General features: G+C 41.4%; 1 protein-coding gene across 1 annotated transcript; it reads left to right on the top strand.

The window, feature by feature from the left end:
• Positions 1-1,264: 1,264 nt before the first annotated feature.
• Positions 1,265-24,039, top strand: LOC6567383 (protein serrate). Its single transcript, XM_001993685.3, has 14 exons — positions 1,265-1,726; positions 6,739-6,856; positions 7,640-7,827; positions 13,268-13,322; positions 13,728-14,043; positions 16,498-16,631; positions 16,797-16,972; positions 17,086-17,335; positions 18,431-19,171; positions 19,248-19,463; positions 19,548-19,643; positions 20,776-21,147; positions 21,629-22,245; positions 22,373-24,039. Exons 1-14 carry the CDS (start codon positions 1,496-1,498, stop codon positions 23,123-23,125), a joined length of 4,263 nt encoding a protein of 1,420 aa, XP_001993721.1. The 5' UTR covers positions 1,265-1,495; the 3' UTR covers positions 23,126-24,039.
• The last annotated feature ends 392 nt before the right edge of the window (positions 24,040-24,431 follow it).

Below are 24,431 nucleotides of genomic sequence, written 5' to 3'. Positions count from 1 at the left end.
TTTTATTTTTTAAATTCCATTTTAGTAGAATCAATGAGTAAAAAATATTTTAATATTATTTGAATCAAGCGGCAAACTTTTTGCCAGCAAGAACATACATTTTAGTGTGAAATTCGAGCTTAGTAAAAATAAATATAATTTTGTTTTTTTTATTATGCCAAAAGTCGCCCAAGGTGTTAAAGTTCCACTAATTGGCATGCTCATAGTTGAAATAATATGAAATGTTTCAGCTGTCATATTACATTTCCCTCTCATTTCTCATTTCTCATTGCAACTTCAATTGCGCCAATTGTCAAGTGCACCCTTTGGTCCACTTCCGGTTGTGCCTGTAACCGCTCTCTCACACACACACGCAGACAGTTTGCCACAGTTTGCTGCAGCAACCAAGCATATATAAATATATGCACAAATTTGACTCAAAGGCAACGACTTCCGTTGAGAGTGGTGGGAGTGAGGGAGGGCAGAGATAGAGGAAGCGAAGCAAATTACTTAATTAAATGGACAATTAACACCCGATCAACAAAATAAGCCGCAAATAACATAAGGAAAATGGCAAAGGTCTATTTAAGACAGCCACGACAAATGTAGAGTAAATTGCAGGAAGAGGAGGGAAGGGAAAGGGTTAGGTAGCATGAATAATGTGGGCAAGAGCGAAAATATCTGTAAATTAATATGCGCACAAGATGCAAATTGCTTGTGGCCAAAGACACGGCAGCAACAGAAGCAGCAGCAGAAGCAACTTGCTACTGCAACAGATGCGGCAGCATCAGCAGCAGCGTTAAATTAACATAAATTGAATTGCATTTGCATTTGCAGCACGTTGCGCCGCTTTGCGGTTGTTACTGCGGTCGACTGCAGGCACTTGTTGCAGCAACAACAGCAGAAGCAGTAGCAGCAGCAACAGTAACAAATGCGTGTCAATTAGCGTTGATGATGCGTGCTTAAAGGCAATGAGAAATGGATTTTACACACACTTGTCTCAGTGTGTTTCGATTCCATTTTGTTTGACAATTGCTTAAACAACAACTACAATAACAATAATACCCCACAGCAATATCAATAACAGCAACAACAACAGCAACAACGGCGTATCAAGTGGAAGTGTAAAACGAATGAGAAATAAATAATACAAAAAAAAAGTACATATACAAAGCACAACAATAATAGCAACTGTAATAAGCAATAATAAAAGTGCGTGGCAACAACATTAATAACAAAACAACAGCAACAACAAAAACAACAATCAACAACAACAAAAAAAAAATGCCCTGACAAAACAAGTAAAATAAAACAAATAGTTAATTGAGCATGGGCTAATTAATGGCCACTTTGTGTGCGTTACTTGTGCCAAAAAGTTGTGGGTAAATCAACAACAACAACAACAACCACTACAACTACAGCAATAGGAACAACAGCAACAACAATTGCCAGCAGCAGGAACTAAACCTGCCGACCAGCATCGTCTACAGCAAACACGTTGAAAAACGCGCACAGAATGTACAAAATGTTTAGAAAACATTTTCGCCGAAAATCAACAGCAACAGCAACAGAAACAACGACAGCAACAACAGCGACAGCAACAACAACAACAACAACAGGCAGCCTGAGAATGTCTGCAACGAGGCAAAGGCAACGACAACGGCTGCGATCGCTGATCGACGATTGTCGATCATTAAAGTCTGCCTGCAACATAATTGCTTTAATTTTAATATTGTTAGTCCATAAGGTAAGCAAAACTCAAATTCAAACTGAAAACAAACCCAGAGAATTCACAAGTTCAGTTCACATGCAAAAAAATAGGTAGAAGAAGAAATAGAAATACCAATCTTTAGTCTAAATATGCGGGTGTTTGCTGGTTTTATTCTTATTGTTGTTGCTGTTGCCTACCCGTTAGCCAAATACGAGTTGATTAAACTTTTGTGAAGTTTTGGCTCAAGGCAACAACCGCCATATATCTATATATAGTTGCTGGCTTGTGGATCGATGGATTGATGAGGGTGCACTGAATTGTCGAATCAACAACTTAGATTTGAAGTAAATAACCGTCAAGCTGCTGCAAATAAGTGAAATAATTATATTCAAAAAAATTATTGCACTTAGTTGTTAGTTTTTATTAGTCAATTTTATATACAGCATCTAAAAAACAGCAAATTAAATAAAATGTGAGCAAAGATGTTCAAACTGCCTTTTTTTTATAGGAATTTTGTGGCACGTCTAAAATACAATCCTGAATTTAATAATTTAATCTCAGTATGAAAATATATTTGCATTATTCAATAAAAAAAATATCTATTTATATAAGTTATAATGGAATTTTCCATTTTTCATAAAATTTCTGATGTTTCGAACTATCACAAGCTTCCTGGCCACATTGCTTAGGTTTCTAACTTTCTATGTTGCCAATTAATTACTTTATTCTCCATAAAATATAATTTAGAAACAGTGTTAATTTGACACAATATGTATCAAGTTGAAACCCATTTAAGGTTTCTAAAAACGTTTTTGCTGCAATTAATTTTACTACAGTCATAAAATTGAATAGAGCTCTAACTTCCAATTTGTGAACGTTTTGAGAAACTTATAAACTTGATTTCCCTTACTGGTCGAAACTACTGATCATGCGAATCTGGAATATGTATTACACTATCTTAATATACTTTATAGACTCATTTACAATTTGGGGAAACTTTATAAGCGACTGCAAAGTATCAATCAAGGCATCGTTTGGTCTACCAAATAAATATTATTGTAACCTTGCCGCTGGCTGAGCTGTGGGAACCCAAAAAGTTGGTAACAGCAGCCACAGCAACATCAGCAACGGTAGTTGGGGCGTAGACATCATAAAGTGTTATACAAAGTGCCTAAACATGTATTGAGATGCCAGCGGATGCCTGCGAGGCAATTAAACAGCAACAACAACCAACCAACGGTCAAAGATACATAAAATTAATCGCTGTGCCTGCGATCAAGAATATATAAACACAAACAACAATTTGATTAATACGACGCCCGAGCAGGCAAACGAGGCATTAGAATATGCCCAGGCCTAAAAACCCAACGCTGCGGCTATCAAATTGATTACACACATTTATCTGAGTCCCCGCGGCAACAGCAACAACAACAACTATAACAGCAGCAACAACATCAGCAACAGAAGTTGAGTGCATTGATTTCGGTTAAGGCTGGCGATAAAAGTCGAGCGGCAAATGAGAAATGACTGCCTAAATGGGCATTCCACTTGGTTTTGGGCTTAGAGACCCATTGCAACTATTTAGTTGTTAATTAAGCAAATAAAACTTAAATATTTTTGTGGCCACAGCAGATTTATGGTGCGTTTCCAAGAAACGCAAGATCTGATTGAAACTGACTGCTTCAGTGATTACTGCTGACTCGACTCAATGCCGAGTGTCATTGGATTTAACCCAGTTAACTTGGCCAGGAACCATATCGCTGCCTGACATGCGTAAAAAGCTAAATCCCCTCATAAGGCCTGACATTTATTGATCATAAGCTGCGTATTAAACTGGCAGCAGCAGCAGCAGCATCAGCAGCAGAAACAGCATCATTTAATGCGGCGGCAACAACTGAAACTCATATTCATAAAGATTTTGATTTTTTTTTGCCTTTTCGAAAGTCAACGAAATGAGTTGGCGAAACTCACGCGGTTCGCAATGGGCTCCCACGATCGTTTTGTTTGTTGTTGCTTTTGTTGTTGCTATTTGTTGTTCTTGTTGTTGTTGTTGGTATTTGTTGTTGCTGGTATTTATCGCAAGCCATTCAGCATCAACAAAACGTTCCGCACTGCAATTGTCGCTCATTAGGGCAAAACTTATTATTGTAACTGGCGCCAGTTGATCAAAATATAATTACACTTAATGTAATTTCACATAAATATGCATTTAACTCCATTGAAAGCGTTTTAGTATGTTTTTTTTACATTTAATACAAGGCTTAAATTTGCGCAAGCACATATTCAATTCAAAATAAAAAAATTATAACAAAATAAGTAGCACATCCTCGAAATTATTATTGTATAAAAACATTATTTATTGATTGTTAAAAAATCGTTAAAATCGCATGCCTCACCATTTTAAACCATTTCAAACTTGAAAGATTACTGGCAACTTTTTTAACTAAACCCACAAACAAAAACTTTCTTTGGCACGGTTTGCTGCCTCATATCAGCTGGCATTAAATTGGTATTAGAGTATTTTGCAGTCGGTTATGCTTGACTGCAACGTTCTTAGTTATTGTAATTTAAATGTGTTTTTTGCTGTCGACAGATTAATTGTTTCTTTTTCTTTTATTTTGATATACTCCAACATTTTTGGAATCCCATCGGGTTTCACAATGTGCGATACTCATTTGAAACCTATTCCAATTTTGTGTAACATTGATTTGTGCAATTGCAAACAACTTTTGTTGAGGTGTAGGATATAGTTTCTTAATAATATTGCTATTCAATTTGTGGCATTTCGTCAAGATGTGTACCAAATCTTTAAGCAGTTGATTTTGTTTCCTTTGGCGCCGCATTACTAATCGAAGCAGCCAGTCAATTGTTTGTGGCATTTCATGGGCATTATCTAATCGAATTGATTACGTCAAAGTTTGTCTCGAATATTAGCGCTTGATTGCGAGAATCTCAAACAGAGGCAGCAGCAGCAGCAGCTGCACTTGTTCGCCGACTCGGCGACTCGTCGACGTCGGGGATCTCATGAATGAAAAGCGGGGACCCAAAAGAAATGTGATAAATAAATAGTAAGCAGGCACACAATCAATGTATGTATGCTGGCAAACCGGTTCGTGAGACGCGACCGATCAAGAATCCAATCAACTTGCCGCTGGGGCACTGACCAAATGTGCAGCACAACGCTGCGGCAAACAAAAGGCACAAACAGAACTCGAACTCGAACTTCAACTCAAACTGAAACTCAACCGATTCACGTCAGGAGTGAGGCAAGTGGCATGCACTGACTGCATTGATTGATCTATGGCATGATCAACGATGCACGCTGCTCGAAGACAACTTTAACTTGAATATCAGATATGTATAAAGATATCTTTGGCACACCGAAGTTGGCATACACTTCAGTTGATAAAAAGTATGATTGTTACTATGGCAGTTAAATATGAAAAATACAATTCTTTTTGCCATACTCTAAGGATGTTTTTTTTGCTGGTAAATTTAACTCTGACAACGATGGCTTTTATTAAAAAGTTGACTTGAAGCTAGATGATAAAGTCATCGCTCGCTTTGAACACATGCAACAAAGAGACTCGATTATTAAGACTTCTTAATAATATACTTTATGGGTTCGGAGATGTCTTCTTCAACTTGACGACAAACTTAAAACACCCTTAGCAAAGCTAAGCAACAACCGCCTCGACAACTTCAACTCACAATGTTAAAATTCTCAGTTTTTGTAGTCGTTTTTGTTGATTCTTTTGTTGGCGTTGCACAGGTGCAGTTGGCCAAGAAGTGCGTCTGCAAAACTGGCAACTGCCGTTAGCCAGGTTCACAGGCTGGTCCACAGCCTGCTTCGGGCCGAGGCAGTCAGCGACAGGCTTAAGGCTAAATTGCAATTTATTTCTAATAAACTTATCAACGCTGCCAGCTACCAAACGGCGGCCCAACGACCAAAAGCCAACCAACAACTACCACTAAAAACTGCCGCCTTTGACAATAAATTTTGTGAAATATGAAACCATTAAAGTTGCTAGACAACTAAAAATTTTCATTAGCATATTTTCTGCAGCAGTTGCTTGGCTTTTAAGCTGGACTTGTAATGAACCCTAAACTACAAAGTTGATGACCACTGGGCAGGAAGAGTGGTTAAGGCGGAGTGGTCGAGGAGCTGCATTTGGAGCTAATTTATGTGCAGCCATTATGGAGAAATAGTTTAACTTTATGTGCAATTTCTCTCCATCTCTCTCTCACTCTCTCTCTATCTTTAGCGTGGTGGCGATCTAATGTGTTATTAATTTTATGGCAAATTCGCTTAACGATAGGCTTTTTTTTATCTGATTTGCTTGGCAAATGGCAACTCCAGCTGGTTTTTGGCCAACAAAGGCATTCTAAATTATACAAGCAGTTGGATATCTCGTTTGATTAAGTGAGCTGAACCACAAATCGAACAATCTTCTTTCGCTCTGTGTGTGTGTGTGTACAGTTAAAATGCTTTTGTGTTTTTTTTTCGAAAATAATTCTCATTATTTTCATGTTTCATTTGCCGCTAGATTTATCAAGACAGCAGCCCAGTCTCCAACTCCAACTCCATCTCCAGCTCCAAGTCCAATCTCCAACTGGCGCTCCTTTCATTTGCCTACGAAATCCCACAGCAACAACAATAACAAATTCCAACAAATAAATTCATCCATTTTGAATTTCTTTCTCGTGTTTTTTAATTAAAACCTCTACCGTAGCCCAATCAGAGCGCCCTAGGTGGCTTATTAGTTTTTACAACAAGCGAACGAACTCTGCGAACCAAGTTTGAACGGCGGTGTTGAGCATATTATTTGATATTGGTACGCTTAAGAATTCCGGGCACCAGCGGGGGATGGGGAGAATTGGTTTTTTTTTTGTACGCTTATTCAGCTTATGGCTTCGTTATGGGCCATGATTGATTTGAACGATTCGAAATTTGTGTTTACATGTTTTTTTTGTTGTTTTTATTGTTGTTGATTTGTTATGTTTTGGTTGCGGCTTATTGCTGATGATGTACCTTTCGATTTTTACAGATATCCGCAGCTGGTAACTTCGAGCTGGAAATATTAGAAATCTCAAATACCAATAGCCATCTACTAAGCGGCTACTGCTGCGGTGTACCACCAGAACTACGAGCCACCAAGACAACGGGTAAGTTACGCCAATCTCTAAAATAAACATATATGTATATAATATTAAATTATCATATGTATATTTATGTAATTATATATCAAGTCTTTGCATAACTGACACACATTCGAATTTGACACACATTTCATGGAATAATAATAATTCACTTATCACTCACAAGTTTCATTCTGCTCAAGGTCATTATATATAAACGATTTTTTATCAGAAAGACTTGGGGTTATCACTTCCGCGCAGAAAGTTGAGCTACTGTCAGAAATTTGCGTTTTTTATTATTATTTCTTAAAATTTAACCCTTTTTCATCAATCATTCTTAAACTATGAAATATGATTTTACGAAATGGGAAATGTTAAAATAAGTATAAGACGCTAGAATGGGTATTTTGGTAGACAGAGAAAATAAATATGTATATATTATTTTTTCTTAGACTGGGTGTAAAATTGTACATAAATTTCGAGCTATCTACTTTAAATTTAGTTATATATACTATGATTAAAAAATAAATTGAAGGTAAGTTTTTATCTGTAAATTGGGGCAAATGAAAGCCACGCAAAGATGTAAGAAAGAAAGCAGAGAGACGAAATAATCATAAATTATGATTAAGCCACAATCTATTATTAATATCAAACTCAATTCCATATGGACTCAAGCATTTGTATTAATCTTAATGCTTAAGTGCTCTTACCAATTTTTCAATATTATCAAACAAATGTTATAATTCGTTTAACGTTTTGAATGTATTTCCTTTTTTTGTTTTCTCCTTTTTTTCTCTGTATACTTTGTAGGCTGCTCGCCGTGCACAACGGCATTCCGGCTGTGTTTGAAGGAGTATCAAACAACCGAACAAGGCGCCAGCATATCGACGGGTTGCTCATTTGGCAACTCCACAACGAAGATACTCGGCGGCTCCAGCTTTGTGCTCAGCGATCCGGGCGTGGGTGCCATTGTCTTACCCTTCACATTTCGTTGGACGGTAAGTTGTTCTTCCCATTGTTGTTGTGGTTAACCAAACGAAACGATACGAAACGAAACCAAAAACCCCTCGCTGCCTTGCAGAAGCCCCTGCTACTCCCAAGACTAACACTAATAATAATGAAAACGCACACTTTTGGCACGAGCTGACGGCGTATTGATAGCAAACTCAACTCGTCGACTCGTCGACTGTTCCGCATGGAGCTCCACTGTGGAGCTGATGTGGCTGACGACGGCGTCATCGTGGAATTTCTATGCGATAATCACATTTTGCTGCCGGCAACAATTCGCCGCAAGTGCAGCCGTGATAAGCACTGGAGCAGTAGCTGCTTAGTAGTCTATTGCTCTTGCGATCTACTTAGAGACGGTTTCCGGTCAACTCAATAAATAAAAAATACCCAAAAAAAAAAAAACAAAACAGTGCCAAAAAATGAAAACAAAAGCTTTTTAGTAGAGAGTCGCATTCTTAAAAATACTCTGTATTCAATCTTGGGGAATGAAGGGCAGCTGGCCGAATAGGGAAATATTATTGACCTGCTTCCCATATGTATGCATATCTTACACAATTCGATCGATATATCATACATAGCTCTTATTTACTACGGTTCTTAAGTTTTCCGATATCTTAAGTTTTGAATGAGTTATTGATAAACAAACTTTAAGCTTATGGCAAACACAAAACTACATTTCAAGTTTTAGTTGTCTACTTTCTATAGTCTCTGAGATCAGACAGACAAACATAGCTGCAACGACTCGACTGTTGGTGGGTTCGTGGATATATCGCACTGCCTGTTCTCCACATACATACATACCCATTTCTAGTCTGTGCAGGGTATACAAAACATTGCGTGTGTTGCTTACTTGGCTAGCACCAAAATATAAGTTGCGCCCCTCGGCGGCTTATAGAGCTGCCTGAAACTGAATATAATTGTTGACTCATGATGCGTCGTCCTAAACCTTTGGAAAATACTAAATATATATATATATACTTATATACCTATACTTGTACAAGTATGTGGGGAAAATAAATCACGGCTGGCTGCCACTGGAAAAAAGCCGCTTACTCGCTGCGGTAGCCGAATATAAAAAGCAATTAAAAATTATGTTTTATTTTTCATTTTTAGTGTTAAGCCTCTTTCGGTTGCCTCGGCTCACCCTCGTCTCAAGCATTCTGGGGCCTGGGCATTAATTAAGTGCGCATAATGCGGGCTTATGACTGCTAAAACGTGGCATATTTCGACTGTTCTCGTTCCGTCGCGCTATAAAACATAGCCACAGCTGCTGCTTTTTGTACTGTTGTTGCTGCCTCATGCATGCCAGTTAATGTAACTTGGCCTGGGCGTAGCTGCCAGTTGAATTCAACTCTTGTTTTTTGTATTTGTTAGTTAAGGTTTTATTTGTTGCTGTTGTTTTTTTTTTCTCTCAAAACGGCAATGTTTTGGTAATGTACAAGCACCAAACTAACTTGGTTAACAATTACACGCCTTCGTCGACACTGCCAACTAATTCTCTGCTGATGGCCATAAGCCAGACGTTGACAGCGACGCCGATGGTGACGCTGACGCTGACAGCGACTGCGACAGCGACGTCGGCATGCGCATGCGCCGTCGTTTACATTAAGCGACTGACTCGCCAAAGTTGCTTATGGCCAAGTCTGGGAAGCCGGCGCGCATGCGTCAGAAAGCCGGCTCTGCACTTAGAGAAAAGTTATATTCGAAATGTACGAAAGAAAGCCTTCATCCAAAATTCAAGCAACACTAATTTCTGAATATTTCTTAATTATTATGGATCATTCGGAATCTAAACATGAAACGCGTACTTGGTATTTAATTGAGAAATATTGTCAGCATGTCTAAAAATTCTAATTCAGAACTTAACAATTTAAATTCTGGATTCAAACTCAACCCAAAACAGTTTTGCGTTGTGAAATTGCGAGTTTACGAACAATGTGTTTGAATCAAAATTGTCTGCTATAGTCAAGAATTTGTTCAGATGCTAAGCAGTTTTGCAGTTTTGCATTTTGGAATTGTGAAATTACCAATTTTGTAATTTTCTTCTATTATTTTTTCGAGTGTGAGGCTTGGGCCACACTGTGTCTGTGTTCTGGGTTCGAGTTGGAGTCGGAGTCCGAGTTCGAGTCTGAGTCTGAATCTAAGTCTGCGGCGGGCGCAGTGTCGTGGTCGTGGCCTGAAGTGCGGACAACCTGTTTCGTGGGAACATTACCTTGTCGCGCTTGTCGCTCGCTCGCTTGGCCCGATGGCGATACGTTACGTTACGCTTCGCTATGGTTTCGCTTTAATCTTGCCTTGACTGCCTGCCTGCCTGCAACTCTCACACATGTAGTCGTATGTGAGCGAGTCTGTGTGTGTATGTGTGTGTGTGCTTTATGCCTGGCACCAAACGAAACCTGGCAAATGTTTGAGCTGGCGTCGGCATTGGCAAATTCTGCATACGAACGAAGCAATATTTGCTCCATCTCAAGAAGCCTTTCACAAAATCACGAAATCTTCAAAAATCAAGCTGCCGATATATAAGCGAGTTGTTACTTTTGTTGCTGTTGTTGTTGTTGTTGATGTTGTTGTCTCTGGTGGTTGCTGCTGATGCGTCGCAATTGTCCCACTTTTTATTGAATGACTTTTTTTTCCTCAACTTCTTCTTCTGCGGCTGCGACTGAGTTGATTGAGTGAATGGCACGTTAAAACTTATAAACATGACTTATGAAATACTTCAAACACTTAAAACAAGTTGAAGCATCAGCAACACCAACAACAATAACAGCAACAACATCATCATCAGCAGCAGCATCTTTAATGTAACTGTCAAACACAAACTCCAACAGGGCCCATCGAACTATTCAAAACACATGAAAAAATAACCAAATATGAATTTCACTTGACAATATTTTCAACTGTTTTGTTGGAGTGCGCGTGCGCAATCATCCACAAAATTCTCAAGTGGAATTTGTTGCTCTTGCTCTACTTTTATACAAATACATATACATATACATATACATGTATATATTTACGTATATATGTATATGTGTGCTTAGGCCAGATGAATGGCATTCCCATAGTTGCATAGATTCCATTTTCAGCTGAACTGCCCCCACATGAAGCCAAATTTGGAGTTGCCTCCTTAACAATGAAAAAAATAGAGAAGATGTATAAATGTTCGAAAGCTTTCGCTTATAGCACGCAAATGGTTCACTGTCATTGATAAAACTCGGATGAAAGTGGGTAGGTTATTTGTCCAACACAGTTGTTGTTGTTCTTGCTGCTGTAGATGTGCCGAATGAATGCCAAGTATGGTCAAGTTCTTGACAGTTTGTAAACATTTCAGTGGCCAATTGAAAGCTCAACGATTGTGTCTTGATTGCTACTTGATTTTCGCCAATATTCAAATGATCTGAGTAGAGCAAAAGATCTAGCTATTTATAGATATTATTTTTTATATTATTATTTATATTTCTCTTTAATTTCCTGTGTCTAACATTAATCTTTAATCACTCGTAATATATGACGATGAATTGATCAAATTAACAATCGATTGCAAACTGGTATCATAAACATTTCGATTCTTCATTGTTTACTTAAAATGTATTTATTAGCTAGTTTTCAATATTTAGAATGGTAAAAGAACACAGAACACATTAAAAATAATGGAAGTGTATGCCTTTGGCTTGCTCATATCAATAGCGTTCTTCTTTGAAAGTTATTTTATTTTAAATTTTTTAGAAATATTTTAAAATTTAACTCTTGGTAATAACAACTGGTAAGGCACGAGTACTATTGCCTTAAGTATAAATCAAATTGTAGATCCCGACGTTTAGAATATGTTTTATAGGATGTTAATTAAATTATGTACTAAAGGGAACTACGTATCTGTTCATGGTTTCTATCATAATACTTTTTTTAATTGGCAAAAGCCCATCTTTGTACATTTGCATCACTTCTAACTGCTATTTGATTCCCTCATTAGCACACTTTGCGATTAGTGACAGTTGCTCTCAATGGCTCGTGTCTGTTGTTTGAACATGAATATTGAAATCCGAAACCAATTCAACGCCATTTTCAATTGAAAAACTTCCGCTGTCATCGAGGCAAGTCAAGATTTTTAGCATGCGCCCGCCCGGAAGAGCAAAGAGCGTTGAGAGAACTCAAATTATGACAGCGGGAAATTGACTGGAAATTCGAGCAGTGGGCAGCAACAAAAAGAACAACAACAATAACAATTGCTGGATGGATTTGATAAACTGTGTCAAGTTGCAAGAAGCGGCCAGAGTTGAACTGTTTATAATTAGGCAATGTCTGCTTTGGACTGATTTAGTGTCGCGTCGCCGGGCCAATTACTTGGGAACAAGCCAACAAGCCGGCAGCCAAGCAGAGTTGCAATTCACCTCCTCGCTGCCTCTCCTCCTGCAAATTGCTAAATGAGCATTTCCTGGCATCCAGCGGTGCAGACGACAACGTCGTCGTCGTCGTCGAAGTCGTAGTGGACGTTTAATTGCTTTTTGTGCCACGAGAAATCTTCTGCTCAGTTGGCAATTACAACAAGAACAACAGCAACAACAACAACAAAAACAAAACAGCGAGTCTTCAATTTTTATGCGCGCATTCACAGAACAAAAACAAAGAAACAAAAAAAGAAACAGAAATTTGTTTTGCGCAGCCAATTGCAGCAAATGCTTTGGACTGGAATGGGAATCCACTCCCTGGCAATGTTTAGAAAGTTTTTGATGGTTTGTTTTCGCTTTTGCGTGAAATTAAAGTGTTTGTTTGTGCATTTGGGTTTGTCTGTGTCTTTGTCTCTGTCTCTGTCTATTGTTGCTCGCTGTTTGTTTGTTTGTTTGTCTGTTTGTTGTTCGTTGTTCGCTTTGTGGTCCGTTGTCTTCATTTGCATCACTGGCTGCTTGTGCCGAAAACCCAACTTCAGATTAAACTGTCCATTAGCGTCAACACTGCGACGAGAGACGAATGCCAAAATGTTGCCTTGTATCTCCTGCCATGGGCGTAGCAAGAATCTCAGCTAATGGGGGCGTGACTTATCCGAACTAACAGGTTACTGCATATGCAAATAATAAGTAGAAATTCAATTAAAAAAGAACGGCAAGCCGAAGGTGAAATACCCTTGTGAACATAAGTTTATCTGTTCGGCCAGTCATGGTGATCAAGAATAAATATATACTTAATGGACTCGCAGTCGTCCCCTTTAATGCCTAGCACATCAGAAAACTACATTATATTATATATATTGTTAAAATTACAGCGTTTTAGGTGCTGTAGTATAATTTAGCAAAAACAGTTTTTGAATACTTTTTATATAAAAAGTTTATTTCGTGTGCCCCTCGTGGCTACGTCCATGCTGCTACCCTCTTTGAATACTTACTAACCTCTTCTGCTTCTTTTTTTTTTCTTTTTGGCTGCTGCAACGTTCAATTACAGAAGTCGTTTACGCTGATACTCCAGGCGTTGGACATGTACAACACATCCTATCCAGGTAAGTGCGGTGGCAATTGCAAATGCAACATGTTGTTTTTGCCGTTGTTGTTGCTGCTGCTGATCGTGTGTTGTTGAGCGGAGCATTTGGCTTAATTAGCACAGCAAACGCAGCCCATAACAATAAGAGACAACAGTAGCAACAACAACAGCAGCAGCAGCAACTGTTGCCAGCCAATTGAGCGCAAAATGTTGTCAGCCATGTCTAAAACATTGCCTTTCTCCCTTCACCCCAAAAATCTATCCAAATCCTTGACAACTTTTTGTGTGGAACGCCAACGTTGATGCCACCATCGTTGACTCTGCTGCTGCTGCTGTGGCTGCTGTCCAACAATTGTCATTGGGATGCAAAACCCACAACGACCACAACCACAAAAACGACGACGACGACAATGCCAAAATGCAGATGCGGAAAGGTTAATTGAAGAAACATCATACTCGGGCGTGATACTGCCGTCGCCGGAGTGGAAGACACTGGACCACATCGGTCGCAACGCGCGCATCACCTATCGCGTCCGGGTGCAATGCGCCGTTACCTACTACAACACGACCTGCACGACCTTTTGCCGACCGCGGGACGATCAGTTCGGTCACTACGCTTGCGGTTCGGAGGGTCAGAAGCTCTGCTTGAATGGCTGGCAGGGCGTCAACTGTGAGGAGGCCATTTGCAAGCCCGGCTGTGATCCCATTCACGGCAAGTGTGATCGACCCGGTGAATGCGAGTAAGTACACTATAATTATCATCATTCCTCTCCCCCCGCCTCATCTATCCCCTTAACGATGTGATTATGACACTTTTTTTTTTGTTGCCGTTGCTGCTGCGTGTGTCGTACAACATTGGGGCGCTTAATGGCCTGGCCTGGCCTGGGCCCCGTGGGGCAGATTGCTGGCCATGTTGACCAGGCATCGACAGCGACTCGAACACAGGCACAGTTATAATGGATGTTATGCTTTTTATAGCACAATTAAGCACATCATAGAGAAATGGGGTTCTTTGGGTGGCTTTTTACTTTTTGCTGCTTGCCAACAACAATCATAATACTCCCAGCGGATGTGTAAACAGTTGTCAAGCTCAATGTACCACATTCAAAGTTAGTTGGGAAAGTTTCTTTCATGTGACACTAGGCATCAATTTTTCGCAATAATGCCATGGGAAACAAAAACTAATACGACCATTAACTTTAATTCCTTTGAAAATCAGTTCAGATCATAACAAAAAATATCCATTCAATAATAATGAGCAGGCGATATTGATGACCAATATCGGCGTAATATCGACTCTTTCTTAATCCTAATCAATATGGATCATAAATGTTGTCATATCATTATTATTATTGAGTACAAATGTAGACTTGTCGATATCGAGAGCAGCCATCCACTTATTGACATCTTAAATATAATTCAACTTATAATGAATGCAATGGGAGAAAAACAATTTGAAATTCCCCACAAGGTATTTGGCCTAGCCGCGGTCCATAATAAAATCTTCTATGCTATCGCTATGAAGTTGTAAGCAGCTGCAATCTGCAATCAATAGCCATCTATGTTGCACTTTCCACAGTGCAATTCACAATTCGCTGGGCAATTCTCTGGTCTCGGTCTCCGATCAGGAGGCTCTTAGCTCTTAGCTCTGCTAATCAAACACCCGCACGATGCCCAAATGCTAGTCGACATTGCATTGCTCCAACTTCAACTCCAACTCCGACCGCCAACCGCCAAGTGAATGGTCATGCCCGCTGCCAGAACACAACATGAACGGTTGCCTGCCATGCCAAAGGATGGCAATGTGGCAAGAGGAAGGAGGAGGAGCAGCTAAAGCCGCAGGCGGCACCAGCACGAAAAAACGTTTGTGGTTTTGTGGAATTGTTGCTGTGCTTGTTGTTGTTGTTGTTGCCGTTGTAAATGTTTGAGCGTAACACAGAATACGTGAGCCAGCGGCCATGATTGCATTTCTCAGAGGCAACAACCACAGATTCACCCGTCAGTCAGTCAGCAGTAACTGTCTGCCCCTCTGTTGGCCTGTACCGCCCTCCCTGCACTCCCCTGCTATATACGCTTGCCTTGGCATTGGGTCCTGGCGCACTGATTCTAAATAGCAATAATTAGCGTGGCCTAGAAACCATCAAATCAAAAAAAAAAAACCAGTCAAATGTTGCAACAAGCTTGGAGCAGCAGCAGATTTCCGTCGTTCGTCGTTCACAGACTTTTCGCACAGCCTCTTTTAGCCAACAGCAAGAGCAGCAACAACAATTATAAGCAAGAAGAAAAATTACTTTGCTGTTTGCACGTTGCTGGCCCATTTGCGCTCGCCGCAAATGCCGCTTGCAATAGATTCATTTACAGATAACAACAGGCTGCTGTTTTAATGAAATCATAAATTATAGACATCGAACAACGTCACATCGTCTCTCCTGCACCAGTAGACTGTACCACTGGGCCTCGAACGTTCCGTTCCGGCTATCTCCTTGAACGTCATGCCCAGCTTGTAGAGTTAGCACCTCAACTGGCGGCTGGCGGCTGGCAACTGGCGGCTGGCGGCGATAACTCGTTGGCCAGGCAATTTAACTTTGATCCCTGCACTTTAGCGTGTTGCAGCGATAAAATCGCAGCATCAACGGCCAAAACACAAATCCATTCGGTTGGTCGAAATGGTCAAATTTGGTTGTTTGGTTGCAGGCCCAAGGCTAAAGTTCAAAGTGACCCAATTCACTGATTAGAAAACTTGGATATGCGTTCCCATGCAAATTGACATATTGCCTTGGATTTATTGCATGAAATAATGTAAATGAAATGAACAAGTACTATTAAATACTATAATCCTAATGCAGCTGAAAGGACTTCATTTTATTTTACAACTGTTTTATTTGAATAAGATTTCCTTCATAATTTTCGTATACAAAATTAGTTTAATTTCAATCAATTCAAAAGTGATCTGCTTTCTATCTAATATAAGATTTCGTTTCCGTTTCTAGAAAAAATTCAAATTTGTATTTCTGCACTATTTTTGAAGATTTATGTTTTTATTTAGCACAATAAAATTTAAATGTTAACTCTGATGATAAAATCACTTAGATGCTGATTTATACGCTAGATTATAGATTATCAAGTGGATTACATGCAGTGCTTGCCTTGAAAACTAATCACTTGATTTTCTTTTGCCATAATCACACAACCAGGTGTCGACCCGGCTGGCGTGGTCCGTTGTGCAACGAGTGCATGGTCTATCCCGGTTGCAAGCATGGTTCCTGCAATGGCAGCGCCTGGAAATGCGTTTGCGATACAAATTGGGGTGGCATATTATGCGATCAAGGTAAGCGACCCAAGTGGAGCCTTGGCAATTACCGGCTAAAGGCAACACCTGGTGGATGGTGGATGGTGCATGGTGCATGGCGAACGACATCATCATGATAATATCGATGTTGTGTGGCATTTTGAAAGTATTGTATCGCATTGGTTTCGTTTCGTTCGCACACAGATTTAAATTACTGTGGCACCCATGAACCCTGCAAGCATGGCGGCACCTGCGAGAATACCGCACCGGATCAGTATCGCTGCACATGCGCCGAAGGATTGTCGGGTGAGCAGTGCGAAATTGTGGAGCATCCATGCGCCACACAGCCCTGCCGCAACGGCGGCACATGCACCCTCAAGGTAAGACCCCATTTTATAGACATATTCCCGCAGTGCCATAAACTAATTTCGCTATGCTGCAAACAAAAGAGCCAACTGCAAACTACAAACTACTCGTTGCATCTACTCTGCAGCTAACGAATGCAACGCGGCCGACAACATATCGCGTCATGCGCGGCATGAGCTCCTCCATGGGCAAACCGATAAGCCGACGCAATTCAATACGCAGCCTCGCCGGCTTGCTGCAGGAGGCGCACAATGCGAGTGGCAGCAGTGGAGCCAGTGGCAGCAGCAGTGGAGGCGCCTCCCAACAGCTGCCGCCGCTGTCGGCCGAGTTTACTTGCGGCTGTGCTGCCGGCTGGACGGGATCAACATGTGAAATAAGTGAGTTTTGATTTAATTTTTCGCATTTTCTGCAGCACGCGATTAGCCACAGCCAGAGCTACAATAACAACAAGTTGTTGTTGTTGTTTTCGTTGTTGCCACTCGATCATGCAATTGAGCACAAACGCATTTGACTGTAGCGAAATGAAATGAAACGTAGCACGCACGCAGACCCAAATACTTTTTTCCCCTGGTTGTTATTGTTGTTGTTAATGTTGTTGGTGTTTGGGTTTGTGTGTTGTTGCCACGGTGGTCTGGCAAATTTGATTTTGCATTCCAATTGGAGCACGACCGAAACAACACATTCACCACTCGTTTCAAATCATTTTTGATAGGCAGTGCAATAAGCCATAGGCTAATTAAGTTTGCCGCTCTAATATCAAACGACTTAGGCAACAAACTTGCCGACCATCAATTCAACGCATACCAATATGGAAATTGGACAGTTTCATTTTTGTTTTGTTTAATGCTTTTAAAATTTATGGAGTGTATACAGTCTACATTGACATAAATAAATAATGGAATCAAACTACGAAAATTAAAAAAAATGCCATATTTAAATTTAAATCAAGAAAGAAAAGAAATTTGTATAAGTATATAGATACACAGATATAAACTTCAGCTGAAGCAATGCAGTAAGATAAAAGTATACCTTAGACATCATATCATGGGAGAACAATACAGTGTGCTCATTAAGGCACACAGGCAGGCCAAGGGTCAGATTAACACAATTTTCGGGGGTTTCCGTTATTGCTCTTTACAGCAAACAAACAAATGAGTTGCGTGAGTCGAGCCAGCTTCTTTCTGATGCTGATTTGAGGCAAGTGATAAGCAATGCACGCAGCTACCAATCTGCACGTGAGTTTGGCAGCAGTTCAATGACTCTTGGCTGCGTTTAAAGCCACCTGCTGCTGGACAAGGGCCTGGCTTGAGTTGAAGTTGAGCTCGCTCAACAACAAAATCAACACATTTGCACTTGAGTTGCGGCTGCCACTTAACCAATCGCTGATTTACTGACTTTCCCCCCTTCCTCTCTCTCTCTCTCTCTCTCTCTCTCTCTCTTTCTCTGTGACTGTTTGTCTGTCTCTCGTTTAGATATTGATGAGTGCGCTGGAGGTCCCTGCGAGCATGGTGGCACTTGTGTCGATCTAATCGGCGGCTTTCGCTGCGAATGTCCGCCCGAATGGCACGGCGATGTCTGTCAGGTGGACGTGAACGAATGCGAGGCATCCTATGCAGCATCTCTGCCCGCTGCAACAACACTACTGACCACCACCGCCAGCGCCATCATTGGCAGTAATCTGAGCAGCTCCGCAGCACTGTTAGCCGCTTTGACAAGTGCCGTTGCCGCCTCAAATAACGCTGCGGCAAATGGGCCTTGCATCAATGCGCGTGAATGCTTGAATCTGCCTGGGTCGTTCTCCTGTTTGTGCCTCGAGGGTTGGGGCGGCGCCACATGTGCCGAGAATTTGGATGATTGTGTAGGTCAGTGTAAGAATGGCGCCAGTTGCATTGATCTCGTCAACGATTATCGGTGTGCCTGCGCCGCCGGCTACACGGGGCGCGACTGCGAGACGGACATCGATGAATGTGCCACATCGCCGTGTCGCAATGGTGGCGAATGCGTCGACATGGTTGGCAAATTCAATTGCATTTGCCCGCTCGGCTACTCGGGCACTCTGTGCGAGGAGGCCAAGGATCATTGCACGCCATCTCCCTGCCTGCAGGGCCGTTGCCTCAATACGCCCGGCAGCTACTATTGCCACTGTCCGCCGGACCGTGCCGGCAAACACTGCGAGCAGCTACGTCCACTTTGCTCGCAGCCACCCTGCAATGGTGAGCTGACTGCAACTTAATAAGAACCGCCAAAAATAATCATAAGCCTAATTCACTACTGTCTGTCAACCAACAGAGGGCTGCTTTATCAATGTGACAACGACAACAACAGCAACAGCAGCAAAAGTGACAACAACAACAACAACCGCGATGACAAAGACTCCGACTAAAATGACGACGATGACAACGCCCAGTGGACAGCCCTGCAGCGGTCATGGCAGCTGCGAGATGAGCGACGTGGGCACCTTCTGCAAATGTCATGTGGGCCACACCGGCACCTTTTGCGAGCACAGTGAGTAGCCTACACACAAACACACATGCACACACTGCAATCGGAACAGAAACAGCAAACAGCAAACTCATTAACTTTCTGCAGATCTCAACGAATGCTCGCCGAATCCTTGTCGAAATGCTGGAATCTGCCTTGACGGTGACGGCGACTTTACATGCGAGTGCATGTCCGGCTGGACAGGTGAGTCGATGCAGTCAGTCTTTGCAGTCTTTGCAGTTGCTGCTGGCTGGCTTAAGTGAATGTCAAAACCCGAGCGCAACAAGTGCAGCCAACAACAATTTGCACCTGAGCATGGCGAGACTTGATTGCCCTATCTTTGACCTATGTTGGCAACCTGAAAACAAGCTTTTCGACTGTTGAAATCTTAATGGATAGTAAGCATAGACAACAGTTGAAATCTTAATAGTTAGATAGATAGATAGGCCGATAATAGCCTATATATAAGAGATGTATTAAATATTAATAGGTTGTATATTTAGAGAAGAGATGAAATAGTTCGATTGCATTGATATTATAATTATAATTATTACATTTTTTATTTTGGCTAATCCATTCTTCTTTGCAAATAATGTCATGTTCTGCCAGACCAATTTTTGTAAGACAAAAATGCAATAAATTATAATGTTCTATGCCACTTCGCATAGCTGAAATGCTTTTGGTGAGTGTATAAAAACCTGCTGTAAGGCGACTGTCTCACAGGCGCATTATAAACGCTTTGGGAGCTTTAAATGAGCGCAAGACGAGAGCTGAGCACGTTAAGTGAGCTACACACACACAAGCACACACACCTAGTACACTCAGCACACATTCACACAGTCACTCAAATTGTCGGTCGCATTTATTTGAACATTGAAAGTCGGCAGTCATTACAGCCTCAATTTGTGGCGAATGCGGCAAACTGTGAGCGGTAATAATGTGCGCATTGGTCTCAGTTTGCCACATGTGGCACTTGAGCCGTGGGGCAGTGGCGCGTTTCATCTGTGTTCGGGTGTTATGTACATCCAGCCAGTCACAAACTTCGCATGATTTATGTTTGTTTTCGATGTGTGCGATTTGCATATTTCACGCGTTTCGCTTTTTTGTCACAGATACATGACTAAAAGATACAGATACATTAGTGTAGATAAAAATACAGCTACATCGATCTATGTCAGCTCACTTTTACTTTTCAATTTCAATTAGTTGCAGCTGTAATTTGGCCTTGGCTTGTGCATAGCCAACATCCTGTCGCTGCTTTTAATCTTATTTGATTTTCGCTCAAGTTCGTTGTCTAAGTCTTTTGTTTTTGTGTGCTTTGTTTTTGTTTCAATAGGCAAACGTTGTTCGGAACGCGCCACAGTCTGCTATGCGGGTCAGTGCCAGAATGGTGGCACCTGCATGCCCGGAGCGCCGGACAAGGCGCTGCAGCCGCACTGCCGGTGTGCACCTGGCTGGACGGGCCTCTTTTGCGCGGAGGCCATCGACCAGTGCAGGGGACAGCCTTGTCACAATGGCGGCACATGCGAGTCGGGCGCCGGCTGGTTTCGCTGTCTGTGCGCTCAGGGTTTCTCGGGACCAGATTGTCGCATCAACGTGAACGAGTGCTCGCCCCAGCCATGCCAAGGTGGCGCCACCTGCATCGATGGCATTGGCGGCTACTCATGCATCTGTCCCCCAGGACGACATGGTCTGCGCTGTGAGATATGTAAGTAGAGCATTGAGGTGTATGGAACTCAACTTAATTGCTGATTCCCAAAGGGTAATCAAAACATTGGAAAACTTCATTGATATATGTACATTTTTTTGTATTATCTGTTCTACTTAAAATGCTTCAAGTGTATAAGATTCGTGAAAACGATGTATTATTTTATTATTTGTCTTACACTTTAGATTTTCGTCTCTATGGCTTAAATCTAATTTTCGACACTCCACGTTTTGAAGTTTTTAATTAATATATTTTTTAAGATTGTAAAATTCGACGCAGACAGAAAAATAGTTATTTAACTTCTTTTTTTTTTTGTTAAAAAGGTCAAACATTTATTCAAGCATTTAAGCCATTTTTTTTTCGGAAATTTAACCCCCGTAGTGAAAATTAATTTTCGATTGTCTCGAATTTGTAACCTTCTAGTGTCTCAGTCAAGGCTTTTCTATCTAAACTATCTAAAAATTGCGACCTCTCTTAATAGTACTCTCCGATCCGAAGTCTGCCTGCTTGAATGCCAGCAACACCATTTCACCTTATGCCGCCCTGAATCAGAGCCAGAATTGGCTGGACACTGCACTTACCGGTCGCAGTGATGAGGATGAGCATTGCAATGCTTGTATCTGCGAGAATGGCACCTCTCGCTGCACGAATCTCTGGTGTGGCCTGCCCAATTGTTTTAAGCTCGATCCCTTGTCCAAGTCCTCGAATCTCTCCGGCGTCTGCAAACAGCATGAAGTGTGCGTGCCAGCTTTAGGAGAAACATGCCTGGCGCCACCGTGCAGTGTGCGTGGCGATTGTCGCGCTCTGGAGCCGTCAAGGCGTGTGGCACCGCCTCGTCTGCCAGCCAAGGCCAGCTGTTGGCCCAATCAGGCGCTCGTGAACGAAAACTGTGCCCGGCTAACCATACTCCTGGATCTGGAGCGTGTGGGCAAGGGCGCGACTGTGGAGGGTCTGTGTTCGCTGGTGAGAGTTCTGCTTGCGGCCAGACTGATTAAGCAGCCGATGGTGCCGCCGGCGAGTCCAGCACAGGAGCAGGGCATGCTAATGGTGCTGTGCGATCTAAAGACGGGCACCAATGACACCATCGAACTGACAGTGGTAAGTCGAAATAAAGTTAAATATAATAATAAATAAGTTTCACAATAAGTTATTTATAGTAGTATTATAGTAGTAGTATATTCAATACAGGCACAACTCTTCAATATAGCATCTTTTCTTCTTACAGTCCTCCAGCCAGCTCAATGATCAGCAGCTGCCTGTGGCGGTGGCCTTGTTGGGTGAACTGCTCAGTTCCCGCCAACTGAATGGAATCCAGCGACGCAATGAACTGCAGCTGCAGCATGCGAAACTGGCTGCGCTCACGTCCATACTGGAGGTCAAACTGGAGACGGCTCGTGTGGCTGATGGCAATAGTCACAGTTTGCTCATTGGCATCCTCTGTGGAATCTTCATTGTGCTGGTGGGCTTCTCCATATTCATAAGCCTTTACTGGAAGCAGCGGCTGGCGTATCGCAGCAGCTCGGGCATGAATCTGACACCACCGATCGACGCACTGCGTCACGAGGAGGAGAAGTCCAATAATCTGCAGAACGAGGAGAACTTGCGACGCTATACGAATCCACTCAAAGGCAGCACCACATCGCTGCGTGCCGGCACCGGCATGGAACTGAGCCTGAATCCGGCGCCAGAGCTGGCGGCAACAGCGGCCAGCAGTTCAGCGCTTCATCGCTCCCAGCCTCTGTTCCCACCCTGCGATTTTGAGCGAGAGCTGGACGTGAGCACGGGACTGAAGCAGGCGCACAAGCGCAGCTCACAGATACTGCTGCACAAGACGCAGAACTCCGATATGAAGAAGAACACAGTCGGTTCGCTGGAGAGTCCGCGCAAGGATTTTGGCAAGCGTTCCATCAACTGTAAATCGCTGCCTCCGACGGCGAGCGATGATAGCGTCGATGTCCTCACCACCGTGGTGGTCTAAGGAGGAGGGGGCCAAATATGAATGGGCAGCGATCTCACGACCCAACAGCCCTCGGCTCATTTCCGCTTAAAAGTTCCTGGCATTTAGCATGGCATTTCCGTTTCCGTTTTCGATGATGATGAAGATGATGATGATTATGATGCAGCCAGCCATTGCCACAGCACGGGCGCGTTTTCAAAGTGCATTAGTAGAGTATTTAATTAGTGTATAAGTTAGTTAGCTATCGAGTTAGTTATATATTCTAGTTAGTTATATAATCTAGTTAGTTGGTTAGTTAGTTAGTTAGTTGGTTAGTTAGTTAGTTAGTTGTGGCTGCGTAGTTAGCATTTTGTGTTGCATTCTTTGTTAGTGTAATTTCAAATTCTTCTCTCCATCGCTAAGCAACATCCTACACAGTGTGATATTTAGTAGTATAAACCAGGACGCGCATATACTCGTATATAACCAATATGTATATCCTTTGTGGCCCCATGCAGGAGCCTGTACATAATAGCATAGCTCTGTAGCTTTTTCGGTACAGAGATGTAATGTGTAATTAATGAATAAGCAATCAGTTGTTAAGTTGTACATACAAATTGTAAAGTTGTAGTTACCGTTATTGTATTTTGTCTAAAAATCGAGAGATAAACTTAAGCCGCAACAGGTAGGACTTAAAAAGAAAAACATCAACAAGAACAACAACGAACAAAACAAATTGTTTTTATCGTTTGCAATAATCAATCGATTGCCCATAAACTAAATAGCTGTGTATTTAAGTATAAAGTAAAACAATTTAATTCCACATACTGTATGTATTATACTAAACATAGTAATATTTATTTATTATTATTTTTATGTAGCGCCAGTGCACTCTGTAAGCAGTTACTTTTGATCTAGAAGCAATAAAGCAATATCAATTATGATAGTAAAACATATTAACAATTGAAGCCTCTTTGAAATTTGGGAATGGAGCTCGTATGAAGTGGTCACCATAATTGTAAACATTATTTGAATTTCCGTTCAACTGACAAGCTTTAAACATTTGAAAGGACTCATAAAATTTTCATTGGGTCAAATGTACGAAAATCAAGAAACAGATATGTTTTTAAATTTTGTCGTATTGTTTTTGTAGTATATTGTTTGGGTGTAGAAATGCTTGAATATATTATTATGTATGATTATATTTTAGAAAGACCAATAAATGCAATTCAATAATGGAGATAAGATCTTTCAAATTGATGCTATAATGGTGATTTTAAACATTTTTTTGGATAGATACAAATTACTCAAATGAGTTATCACAAATAACACGCAATATAGTTTAGTG

Source organism: Drosophila grimshawi, unplaced genomic scaffold, assembly GCF_018153295.1.
Source record: "Drosophila grimshawi isolate 15287-2541.00 unplaced genomic scaffold, ASM1815329v1 contig_311, whole genome shotgun sequence".
Taxonomy (NCBI): Eukaryota; Metazoa; Arthropoda; class Insecta; order Diptera; family Drosophilidae; genus Drosophila; species Drosophila grimshawi.
Note: the sequence above shows the minus strand (reverse complement) of the source record. Positions and strands in the feature narration are given on the sequence as shown.

What these genes read in the sequence shown, in the direction of transcription:
- LOC6567383 (XM_001993685.3), top strand. Translation starts at nt 1,496, where the DNA reads ATGTACAAAATGTTTAGAAAACATTTTCGCCGAAAATCAACAGCAACA. An exon ending in GATCGACCCGGTGAATGCGA is followed by an intron (nt 14,044 to 16,497) that starts GTAAGTACACTA and finishes TCACACAACCAG; the next exon opens with GTGTCGACCCGGCTGGCGTG. An exon ending in CTCGCAGCCACCCTGCAATG is followed by an intron (nt 19,172 to 19,247) that starts GTGAGCTGACTG and finishes GTCAACCAACAG; the next exon opens with AGGGCTGCTTTATCAATGTG.